Here is a 13,355-nt window from a genome sequence, read left to right as displayed (position 1 = left end):
TGTAATAATATTACTACATAAAAAGCCGTCATATGTGAAAGTTCCCGCGGACGTCGTCACAGCGCTCAACCGTTTGCTCGTCTCGTCCACTCGTCTCGCTCACTCGCACGGCGTGCACGATACGCGCTCTTGCTTGCGCCTTGGCAAGTAGCCAAGGCGCAGCACGTGCGCCCGCGGCCGTTGCAGTTCTCGGGGAGTCAGATTTGAACTAGGAATCGATGCGCAACCGCCCGTAGGCGCATTATTCATTTTCCGGGCACAATAATTATGTTAATTATTCAATAAACGTTTTTCCTATAATTATAGTATTTTTAGTGCGAAGAGGCAGGTATAAAAATCAGTCTCGAACGATTAATATAAATGTATTTAAATTTATATTACGTTTTTCCAGAGAGCTAACGGATAAGCTGCACGAATTGAAACGCGGTATGGAGAGAGCTGTGGTGAACCGCGTTGTAGAGGACTTCATAGACGTGGCCGCCCCGCTGCGTCACTTCACTGATGCCGTCAATGCTCCTGAAGGTATATTACAATTACTGATTTAAAATTTCGCTGCAGAACTAAATATGATTTGCTTGAATTATCTGTTACAAGTGTTACTTTAGTTGGTTTAACCCTTAAATGCATGACTTTTATTTATACTTTTAAAAAAAATATTTATCTTGCAGATAAGTACACAAAATGCTGGGCAAAAAAAAATGTATAAAATATTTTTTACTCTTACTTTTTAAACAAAAAACCTTATGTTGCATATATACAACACTATGCATTTACTCTCTCATTTTACGTTTAAGTGGTATGTTGCAGTTTTACATCATTATGCATTTAAGGGTTAAGGAACTGTTCATTGCTAAAGTCACATTCATAATCGATGTTTGGACGATGATTTTTTCGTGATGCGAAAATGTATTTTTTTTTGAAACAGTATTCTCATGGTTGGAATGGTACAGGAAGGTTCAAGAGTGGGGGCCTCGAGTCTATAAACCCTGCGTGGGTGGACCGACCACTAGGATAACCAACGGCATAGTGGACCCGTCATCGCGACGATCATTGTGGTAGATCGATCACCTTGCGCGAGCGTCTATCGGCTTATACGATGATGATAAAATGTTAAATCAAGCTCTTTGGTTGTTCTGACCACCACCTCATCCTTCCCATGCTAATTTCTCGTCAGAAGTATAATATATAATTGTTATAGCTCGACCCGCGCTGATTTTTTCATTATATATATATATATATATATATATATATATATATATATATATAACTAGCTGATGCTGATGTATTGCAAAAAAATTTAAGTTTTTGTTTAACAAATAAAAATTAGGGTTGATCGAAGAGGCGTAAAAATTTAGGGTCAGTATGTATTTTTGTACGCTGTATCATAAAAAAAAAATTAGGGGTGGACCACCCTTAACATTTAGGGGGATGGAAAATGGATGTTGTCCGATTCTCCAGCCTGGCCGATATGCGCGCTAAGATTTACGGTATTCTTTTTCGAAAATAAATAAATGTTATTTGACCTCCACTTACTAATTGTAAACCCACTATTTTTACGTAAGCTGTCAGAATCATCACGATAATTACATTCAATTATTTGATATATTTATACAAACAGTATATGTTGATATTTAAATATTAGGTGCAACAGAAAGTAATTTCGCTTTCTTAAGTTAAATTCACACTACTACATCAGTAACAAATATTTATTTCTAATTAACAATACATTCACCTTCGTTATCGACAACCTTTTGTCATCTAGTATACAATTCAGTGCCGGATCTGTAAAAATCAATCGATTTTTTATAAAAGATGTCGACAGAAACGACATCATTTTCCGGTTCCCCTAATATATATGTTAAGGTATATTTATATATAATTATATTTAGTAGCTATTTGTATTATTATACGGTGTTTTTTTATCTTGGTGATAATTTTAGTTCTCAATTTGAATTTACTTTTTTTTGTCTTTTATTGCATGTTGTTTCACCTACCTTCATTAATTTATTTCTTCGGTATAAAGTTCGCCGTTATATATATATAGTTTATGTATTTATATATATGTATATGTATGTACCTTATCCAGTCCCCCGTAGACATCAGAGGGTTTTAATGTTGACTTTTTGGAACCTATTCAGGTACTCCAGGACGTGAAGCGAACTTTGCGGAACGAGCTGCAGCTCTTCGTGCGTTCAGCGCGCGGGCAGCTGCTGCAGCTGGAGTGGTTGCTGCAGCTGCGCGTCATGACAAGCGCCTGGCTGACCACCTGGCGCATAACAAGCGGGAGGTAACGTACCACGCTTCTACCATCACCATTAACTATCACAAACTTAATCTATATATATATATATATATATATATACATATATATATATATATATATATAAATCAATATGGCCACCCTTTTTGGAGGCTTCTCGTTCCCCTAAATTCTTCTTTACCTTTGCGTACGAAATGAGATTTAATATGTTCTGAATTCCCTTCCAGGTTGAAAAATTATCACCGCAGCTGATAGCAGCTGGAAAAATTCGTCTACACTACCCTGATAGCAAGGTATAAAATTTTGTTTATTTATGATCTTAGATATTTATAATTTATTTATTAAAACCAGGCTTTACTAAGTACTCTTAAAATTAAATATATTGATATAGTGTATGTATATATAATATTAATATATAAATAGTTTAAAATTATTATAAATGGAAGCGTTAGAGTTTATTCCTACATTTTTTCCTCATAGCTAATGCTTTCGGAAGTGGCAGTTAGGTTAGACGGCAAACCAACCAAGTTAAAGTTGGATTGTCTATCTCTTCGATTCTCTTTCTCTATCTTTTCTGAAAGCCCGGCGGTCTTCCAATCCGTTAACGAAAATATCATGTATCCTCTCAAGCAGAGACCATGTATCCTCTCAAGCCTAGAGGAAGGAGCCCAAGAGCTTGATGCCTTAATCAAGTTCAGGTCTCACCCCTCTGCGCTCTCCCCTTATTAAACTTGCGGTATCTGGCAATAGTAACAAAAGGTAAAGATAAAATTGGCTTATTCAACATTCAGAAGCTTGATACTGTCAAACTACCAAAACTACCAAACTACCAAACTACCAAAATGGATTTTACCTTTATACACAGTATTGCTATATATAAAATTTAAACGCTAGAATTTAGATACATTAAAATGTGAACTATAATACATATGTAATAAATGTCAATTTCCCTTGCCAGGTTGCCGAGGAACACTTCAACAATCTGAAAAACCAATACGCTGATGCTGTGCTACGCGTGAGAGACCTCTGTGACCAGGCGGTTGACCCGTTGGACTTTGTGCGGACGGCAGGTAGGATTTGGCCAACTTCCGTAGATTAAAGAAAGAAATCCATATAGTCCAGCGGATTGGCAGGACCAAGTGGCAGAGCTGGATAGATAGCCAAGGGGTCTTAAGATCCTGGAGGACAGAGGCCGTTTCCAACTGGTTGTACTGGACCTCATTGTGGACGCTTATTGTCTTATTCAAAAATCTAAGAGTCATAAAAACTAAAAAAAAGGCTCTTCTTCTTGAAGTGCCTCTCCAACTAGTGGAGGTTGGCTATCAGCTTCCTGCTCTCTTCCTTATTTTTAGTTCTGCGTAATAGCTCAGCAGCGCTGGCGATTCCGGTCCACTCTCTCGTAACATTATAGAGTGGACCGGAAAAAAAGGCAATATAGTTTTATTTATAAAACAATTGTGATCTTTTGCATGAGCACTTGATTTAAAGTGATTCGGCCTTTGTTAGTATTGAACCACTTATTTTATTTGGGTAAAAATAGATTAAATCACTGTCAGCGGCCACGCCTCTTAATTAAACTTCTTTAATAAGAAACAAGTGATACAGTGACCAGGTATACTTATAAACAGTACTACTTTTCTTTTGAGACCCCTTTAAGCATAAAGCTGTGGTTAATGACCATCGTCATCGCCATTGTAATTAACACTGTGTATAGATTAAAAATCACAATGAGGCTTTTTTAACAAAGACAGGGATGTCATAGAATTCTTGGTTTTTCAGGCGATCTCATGCAAAAGCATACTTACCTATGCGAGGATGCCATACGGAACAACGACGCTCAGAAAATGGTGGACAACACCTCCGCCATTGCGAGGTGAGTGAATACTATATTGATCAACAGATGGCGTTGTTTTGAATTATAATACCTACATCGTGCAATCGACCTAGTCAAGGTTCGATTCTGTCTGACGCCCTATGATACTTCATGGAGCTACCGTCTAAATAATTTTTTTAACCTTTTATATTAAATTTCGTTCTCCTCCTCACTAAGTAACATATATGATTAAAAATTGAATGAAATTCATACTATCTCCCCACCCCCAGTAACTTATTTTTTTATGTCGAATGAAAGGTTACCCCCCCTTAACCTTAACTTAAGTAACCCATACATTTTTTGTCGAATGAAATTCATACTCCCCCTCAAATAACCCATACATTTTTTTGTCGAATGAAATTCATACTCCCCCTCAAGTAACCCATACATTTTTTGTCGAATGAAATTCATACTCCCCCTCGTGTAACCCATACATTTGTGTCGAATGAAATTCATACTCCCCCTCATGTAACCCATACATTTGTGTCGAATGAAATTCATACTCCCCCTCATGTAACCCATACATTTGTGTCGAATGAAATTCATACTCCCCCTCATGTAACCCATACATTTGTGTCGAATGAAATTCATACTCCCCCTCATGTAACCCATACATTTGTGTCGAATGAAATTCATACTCCTTCTCAAGTAACCCATATATTTTTTGTTAGATTAAATTCATATTCCCGCTTCCCCCAATTTTGTATGTTGAATGTAATGCATACATGTTATGCTGAAAATATCATTTGTCAGATTGGCGAACCGTGTATTGCTGGTGGGAGGTGCAGAGAGGGAGAATACGGAAGATGGAGAGTTTGCCCGCGCGCTGGGTGGAGCCCACCAGCGGCTGCAGGCCAGCATAGCGCCAGCCGTGCGACTGGCCAAGCGCGTAGCTCTTGGTGAACGAGCTGCAGCAGCTGGCTGGCGTGCTGCCAACAATGAGGTACATCACTGCAAACACCACCAAAACAACTTCCTCTTGGACCTCCAATATTATAACAACAGCTAATCACAGACAAACCGCGAAAACCAACAATATCAGTACTATCACTAATATCACGATAAACACCAATGGTCAAAGTCCTTCATCACCGCCAACGCACCGACATCAACACCTCTGTTTTCACGTCTACTACGAACAGAAAGACAAAATTTTCATCAACTTCGACACCAACACCATCACCGCCGACATAATCTCTGCTACTTAAACCACAATTAACACTTGTACCACTATTAAAACTATAAATACTTTATCACCGCCATCATCACGAATATCATCATAAAGAAAGAACCTCTATAACCGCCAACACCACTACAACGACAGCACCTCCATTAATGCCAAAATCACCACCTCTATCACCTACCACACCATCACAATGAAAATAACTCCATCACCGCTAATAGCTACTACAACGGCAGCACCTCCATTACCGCCGAAACCATCACAATGACAACACCTCTATCACTGCCAACACTACCACAACGACAATACCGATTACCTTAACAACAACTCATCACCGCCACCATCACCAATATAAAACATAGTCATCTATAATTATAGATAATGAGCGCTGTGGGCGAAGTGGAGGCAGCGCTGGGCCGGCACGCCGGGCAGGAGACACCGCTGGCAGAGTCTATGCGGTCGCTGCAGCTGCAGGAGAATCCGCCACCAAGGCCCCCACCACCTACAGCCTGCGCGCCACCACGCCCGCCGCCACCAGACACGGATGACGAAGGCGAGGATATCTTCCGCAGACAGCCGCATCCAAGCCAACCTATTTTGGTACGTATCCCCATCGTTTTAAGGTCTACTTCTGTTTATCTCTTATGAGATTTTAACTAGATTTAAATTTATAACTGAATATTTTCGTAAATATGGCGCTAAATGATAAGATGTATTTAAAGCAATTGTAGGCATTAGTCTGACAGCTGATATGTCGCGTCGCAACGTTCGAATTTTAAATATTGACTAGAATATTTTTTTGTAACGTAGTAATCTCTATAGATTATATTAGTAACTATTAAAACAGGTTTAATTGTAATTAATAATAGAAGAATGATATGCTAGTTTGTTGTTAGTATATACATACTAATAGACAGACCAAAGGACAGTATGTACATAGTCTCATTATCAAATCTGAACCTAAATATCACCACCAAGACAGCTCTGATAAATCTAGTGGAAGGTTACCCATGGCGCGTCCACTGGCTCGTGGTCGATATTACCTTTCTGCTCCAAAGACTGTTTCACCAGAAATTTTCTCCTCCTACTGCCACTTAAGACGATCAATTAAATAAACTCCAGTTTTGTACAATTTTTTTTAGCTAGCTCTGTATATATATATACATATATATATATATATATATATATATATAAGCCAAAAATATATACAAGAGATTTAAAATGATCCTATGGGGTACTAGGGGGACCGATTTTAGAAAAGGTCATAAAAGTGGTTGTCTTGTCGATTTCTGGGGCAGTCCTATGCCATGAATTTTTTAAATAGGCCATTACTAACATAGCCATTAACTTAAAATTCTTACAAACTTACTAAAATTCTATGAACTCGTTACAGTTAGAAATATAATTATATAAGTTGATATTTGCACAAAATTGCACAAAGTATTTGCACAGGTTGCCGCCCACAATCTGCACAACGCTGTGCGGGAATGGTCGTCCAAGGACAACGAGATCATCGCAGCAGCCAAGCGAATGGCCATCCTCATGGCACGGCTCTCTGACCTCGTGCGCTCTGACTCCAAAGGTATATATCCTCAAGCATCACTGTCACTTAATTACACGTGTCCAATTTCAACATAACAAATCCATAAAGGAGATTCGTATGCATATAATTAGAATATTACACATATTCATATATATGACAAAAAATAAAAATAAATATATAGTTAATAAGAAAACAGAAGGAACTAAAGTATTAATCAAATAACTAACCTAGGCTGTATGTGTATACAATTGTAATAATTAAAACAATCAAAGTTACAAAACTAGAGTAATATTATATTATCATATATAATAATCTCTACCTGGGTATGTGTGTATCTCTGTCTGTCCGGAGTATATGTATCTCTTTCTCTGGGTGCTTCTTCTTCTCTTTTTCACTGTATATATGTACTGGGTATGTGAGAATATCTCTGGGTTTGTATATATATTTCTCTCTTGGTGTATATGTATCTCTTCCTTTCTCTCTTGGTGTATATGTAGCTTTCTCTCTCTGGGTGTGTCTGCGTATGTCTTTCTGGGTTTATATGTATCTCTCTCTCTCTCTCTTAGTGTGTATATACCTCTCTCTCTCTCTCTGGGTGCGTGTGTATCTATGTCCTGAGTGCGAGTGTATTGCTCTCTGGGTGTATGTGTGTGTGTATCTCTTCATTCTCTTTGTGTATATATCTTGGTATGTATATATCTGTACCTCTGGGTGTGTTTGTCTACCTCGATGGATGTGTGTATATCTCTCTGGGAATGAGTGTCCCAATAGAAACCATGTTGAAACCATGTCATGTATTTATATATCTTTATATATGTAAAAAGAATTTTCATAAATACATTCATTCGCACATCATATGCAAAGGCCTTTACTAGAAAGTTTACTTAAACGTGCTGTAAATATTCCTGTAAATCAATGTATTGTATCTACACGTGCTTAACTATATATATGTATAAATATATATATATATATATATATATATATATATATATATCTGGCTTTTTAGGTATTCTCTGTAGATGGAACCTTTGCGAACTAACGTAAACTTAGATTGTCTATATATGTTTATATTTATAATAAAATTACATAATATTTATGACAATGCCGACATTTTATGTCGATTGAAGAGTCGAAAGTGCTTGTAACAGCCTTTTTAAATAGAGCCTATTTTGATGTTTAATCATATCTACATATTTAAAAAAATATATTAATGACTTACCAATAATAAAAATGCTTTTTTAATATATCTATTAATATATTTCGCTTGTCAAGCTAATATCATATGCGAAGCTTTCACTCATACATATATATCTCTTCACTGCTTACACACGGACAGAAGTCTTTTTAAATTTGAGCGGTAAGTTCATATGAGCTTTTTAATTTATTTTTTTATTTAACTATAAAATATAATATTTTTTATCTTTAGGATATCTAAGGGAAGTATCTCTGAATTGTTCTTACAGTACTCGGCCATAAATATTGCACATCGACTTTTGGAAAGATGCAATCGGCTTATTTCGGCTTCATAGAGCATTTAAACTAGTATCATTTGCTTCTTATGATAATTATTTTTATTCTTTGTATAAAATGTATTTTTTTTTTATTTTGTTACCCTAACCTAAAGCCACCACTGATAGAAATATTGGTGTATTTTATTCAACGGTTTTATTTAGTTCGACCCGTACGTAATTTATTTGTTTGGGTCAAAATTAGACATTGAAATTTAAGCACCTTCCCGCTGTCAGATTGATCTGAAATTTGGTACACACATTTAATTTAGATGACCATACAATATAATAAAATCAATAACATTATAAATCTAAGATGGCCGCCGATACAAAATGGCGGATTACATATTTTTCTTTAACCCCCTCAATATGGGTATCAAATGAAAGGGCTACACTAGTAAAAAAACGATGATTATTGTCAAAATTTAAAATTCAAGATGGACGCCGTTCCAATATGGCGGACTAGGGGACTATGGGTATCAAAAAACCGTTTGACTTAAAAGTTTTTTAAATGTATTTTACAAAGAATAAAAATAATTATCAAAAGTAGCAAATGATCGTTGTTGTAACAGCTCTTAATAGATACCGGACTGTTTGTATTTCGTGCGACAGAGATAACGCTCTACGAAGTCGAAATTAGCCGATTGTCTCTTTCCAAATGTAGATGTGCAATATTTATCGCTGGGTATTGTAGTACATGTATATACAACCACTCGCTTAGAATAATTTCACGAGGCAACTGACTACCAGCGCCATCTATTGACGCCTTCCGAAGTAACAGTGTTTTTATATGCCAATGAAATTAAATAATCTAAATCTTAGGTTTTATGTTACTTGTTGTTTAAAATTTATTAAATATATTTTTAATTGGTATAGGCAGTAAACGTGAGTTGATCGCCACCGCTAAAGCCATCGCGGAGGCTTCAGAGGAGGTAACTCGGCTGGCGAAGAAGCTGGCCCTCGAGTGCACAGACAAGAGGATTCGTACGGTAAGTGTTTTTAGAAAAAAAAAAACCTTCAAGTGCAAATGAATATACACAATTCTACTTCGTACTTCGTGATGTTAGTACCTCAAGATTTACCAGCTCTATGATATATACCAAAGGAGAAAGGCTATGGTGGTGCATTTCACCATAAAGCCTGGTAAACATTGATCTACAATGTACTGATTTTTTAAGATATGTAGATGTTAATTATTCGTAAATATTTATTTATATATATATAAAGTTTTTAATTAACAAACAAAAAATAAAGGCTGATCGTGGAGGGGTGAAAATTTAGGGTTATATGTATTTTTGTATGCTGTATCATAAAAAAATAAAAACAAAAAATGTTGTCTAGAAAAATAAAAAACAAATTCCACCTTTAACATTTTGGGTAAAAAATAGATGTAAATTCTCTTATTTACGAAAATCGGTCGAGTGCTTTCGGAGGAGTTCAATCGCGCACACCGTGATACGGGAATTTTATATATTAGATGTTACATATTATTCACAATGTACTGAACCCGTATATCATTTATCTCAACAGAACCTGCTGCAAGTCTGCGAAAGGATCCCCACCATAGGCACCCAGCTTAAGATACTGTCCACCGTGAAGGCCACCATGCTTGGAGCTCAAGGTATTTTTATCTTATATATATATATATATATATATATATATATATATATCTTAATGATAGTCAATAATTAAAATATTAGTTAAGCAATAATAAATCATAATAATAAATATATTCATATATATATATGTATATATATATAGTGCTAAGGATATATATGTATATATATTATTCTCGATCGTTTACCATCGTTGGCTAAAGGTTCTTCTCCAAGAAGGCCTTGATCGAGGATTCGACAAGAAGCCTCCACTCAGGTCAGGTCTCTATGATCTGATGGCTTCCCTTATCATGATGCCCGTCACCACTTGCACAAAGTGTGCCCATCGGCTTGGTGATTACTCTCTTGGTCTCTTTCTTTCTTAATGTCTCCCTCTGTATTAACTTAATTTAGCGAATATAAATAAATCAGTAAATTTACTTCAACAGTACATACCTAATTGTATTTAATATTATGTGTGTGATCAAAAAGTAAGGTGAAGTTGTTTATGAAATGTAAATTATTTATTTATTCTTCCAAACCAATTGCATTACATTAAAAGTAATCACTGTTACATATAAAGCACTTTTACCAACGCTTTTTACAGTTCTAGAAACAATTGGAATAATCTTTATTCGGTACAGCCTTAAAGGCCTTCGATCTGATTTATATTTCCTTAATCGTGTCAAAAGGGTATCCGTTGGTCTCTTGAGTTTACTAAATAGCCAGGAGCCAAATCAGATGAATACGGTGGCTGAAGAATGATATCCAATGCAGTATGACAACGACCAATCGAGACTTGACACTTTTAACACATATAACATCGTTCAAAATGGTTTTTGTTGAGCCATATGATATTATAACACCATCAGCGAAGATTCTAATTGTCAATCGACGATTTGAAAGCATCACATCAGTGATTCCCAAAGTGGTCTATATCGACCCCTAGGGGTCTATGACAACCTGCAAGGGAAAATGGAGGTCCACGATAGTGGATCTCAACACATACAGTGATAGTACCTATTTACTTACATCATGCTATCTTATAATATCAAAACATTTACATTATTTATAAAAGTACCTATGAAGTAAAAAATATTAATATGTTACGTATATTTTACATAACAGATACAAAATTTTATTTTGAGTAGTTTTAATTTAAATTCAATTAATAAATGTATAAATTAACACGTGTTTTTACTTTAAGTTTTTAACATTAAACTTCACTACAGTTAGAAATTTACAGGAAATCAATATCAGGTAAGTAGGGGGTCTACCCAACACGGTAAAACATGGCAAGGGGTCTACGACACATAAAAGTTTGGGGAACTCTGCACCAAATGTTTGATTTCAACCCTCGCCAGTTTTAAATGACAATTCCACCTTACTTTTTGATCACAGAATGTTTTACATTAAACATATCAATATATTCTTTCATTAACAGTCGGCTCTCCGGACTATAAAGGTATATATATAATTATTAACATTATAAACTATATATATATATATATATATATATATATATATATATATATATATATATATATATATATACATACACATACATCTGATCGTCCCCGTGACATTCCGTGTCAGTCAATGTCAACCTTTACATCCTTTTATCCTAATATTGCCCGATAAATATTTTCTCCCTCCCATATATATATATATATATATATATGTATAAAGTGATAAAACATGAAACTGATTATATAGGGTGTTTGGTAATGGTGTAAAAACTTGTAAGGTGACGACTTTGTAGAAGCAACATTTCGTCGTCGTCAGCGATGCATCATAGGGGGATCCTACAGAAATATAATTGTATACATACATAGTGCGAAAGAGAGCACACTACAGTAATTCTCGACTTTTTTATTAACACCCTGTATAGCTTGCCTAGTGAATTATGATTTTAAACATCTCTTTCTCTTTCAACAGGAAGTGAAGAAGATCAGGAAGCGACGGAGATGCTGGTCGGCAATGCGCAGAACTTGATGCAAAGTGTAAGAGAATACATAGTTTTTATTTGTGATTTTTTCCTCATCGTGCCCATAGATTAAATGCGTGCCCATGCGCATGCCCATGAGGACTTTCACTATGTCAATCGAAAATACAGACGTCTGCAAGATGTTAGGTCGTTTACATGTAAACGTGATTACATCAAATTCATCACCAATACATCACCTGATAGTGCTTCCAGCATCTGCTCCCAAGACCTGGTCCATGTCGTCTGTCCACGCAGTGAGGGTTTTACCAACGTCACTTTTACCGCCTTATAGTAGAATAGATGTTATCATTTAGGTCCCAAAGTGATGATAGATGATTGTTAAAATTATTACTGATCATCTACAGGTGAAGGAAACGGTGAAGGCAGCTGAAGGTGCGTCTATCAAGATCCGCACTGAACAAGGTGGATACCGGCTGCGTTGGGTTCGTCGCTCGCCTTGGTACCAGATTTAAGCGCACGCGCATTCCCCACGCCCACCATCAGGCCACACCCAACGCTGCCACGCCCACAATGGACATCGGTACTGCGATTTTTACTACAACCGCTTTATTGACGATCCGAGTTAATATTCTTAAATATAACTGACATATAAATCAGTACAATCTAAATTTATTTAAATCTGAACCTTATTCTATAGAGATAGAGCACAAATTTGTAATTTAGAATCTTCGGCCATTGACAAAGTACACATGAGAGATTTTAATCCTATTTATACATTATACATATAGATATAGCATCTCAGGTTGTTGTATGACAGCTATATGTAGATTTTAATTCGGCCTGAATGAAGATATACATTATATTTTTATATACATACATATATAAGATTTGTAGAACAAGCGCGTTGTATATTTTGGTTAATATATGCTATATCTGTTATTGACGTGAAAATATGTCAACCTGTTCGGAAGGTAAATGACTCAGATATGAGAACAAACGGAGGAAGCATATATAGAAACAAGGTGTGTGTGATTTTCTATGAAATCATATAAACAACAGCTTTCTGCGATCTAAAAGTAAAGTGAAATTGTAATTTAAAACAGAAAATTTATATGAATTGCTGTAATCTAAAAAAATGTTTTTTTTTGTTAACGGTACTAATTTTTCAAAGCATCTGACGTCAATAGAAAGGCGAAAGAAATTTGCCTAAATATATGCAGCGTGCTTGTAAATCGAATGACATTACAATGAATTGTGTAAATCAGGGGTCGACAACCTTTTTTAAATAATCATTTCGGTCACAATAAATTATATATTTAGATTTTTTTATTACCGGTTTATGTAGTGCCCAATAAATTAATTTTATGCTTGTTGTTGCCAGTTGTGTGTTTATTGTATATACATACAGAACTGGGTTTGATGATATGTGTGTCCAACACTAAAAT

General features: G+C 35.7%; 1 protein-coding gene across 1 annotated transcript in view; it reads left to right on the top strand.

Moving 5' to 3' along the window:
- Vinc (vinculin) overlaps positions 1–12,546 on the top strand; it is a 58,851-nt gene extending 46,305 nt beyond the window's left edge. The window contains exons 14-25 of the mRNA XM_068768541.1: positions 392–522; positions 2,139–2,287; positions 2,488–2,553; positions 3,219–3,330; positions 4,040–4,133; positions 4,887–5,076; positions 5,695–5,916; positions 6,769–6,898; positions 9,244–9,356; positions 9,898–9,988; positions 11,901–11,965; positions 12,315–12,546. Of these exons, the coding sequence (XP_068624642.1) occupies positions 392–522; positions 2,139–2,287; positions 2,488–2,553; positions 3,219–3,330; positions 4,040–4,133; positions 4,887–5,076; positions 5,695–5,916; positions 6,769–6,898; positions 9,244–9,356; positions 9,898–9,988; positions 11,901–11,965; positions 12,315–12,422 (1,471 nt within the window). The 3' untranslated portion in view covers positions 12,423–12,546. The remainder of the gene's footprint in view (positions 1–391; positions 523–2,138; positions 2,288–2,487; positions 2,554–3,218; positions 3,331–4,039; positions 4,134–4,886; positions 5,077–5,694; positions 5,917–6,768; positions 6,899–9,243; positions 9,357–9,897; positions 9,989–11,900; positions 11,966–12,314) is intronic.
- Positions 12,547–13,355: the final 809 nt, after the last annotated feature.

This window comes from Battus philenor, unplaced genomic scaffold (genome assembly GCF_028537555.1).
Source record: "Battus philenor isolate CCGP_79_NKW_IND1 unplaced genomic scaffold, ilBatPhil1.0.hap1 SCAF_26, whole genome shotgun sequence".
NCBI lineage: Eukaryota > Metazoa > Arthropoda > Insecta > Lepidoptera > Papilionidae > Battus > Battus philenor.
This window is presented reverse-complemented; position numbering and strand designations above follow the sequence as displayed.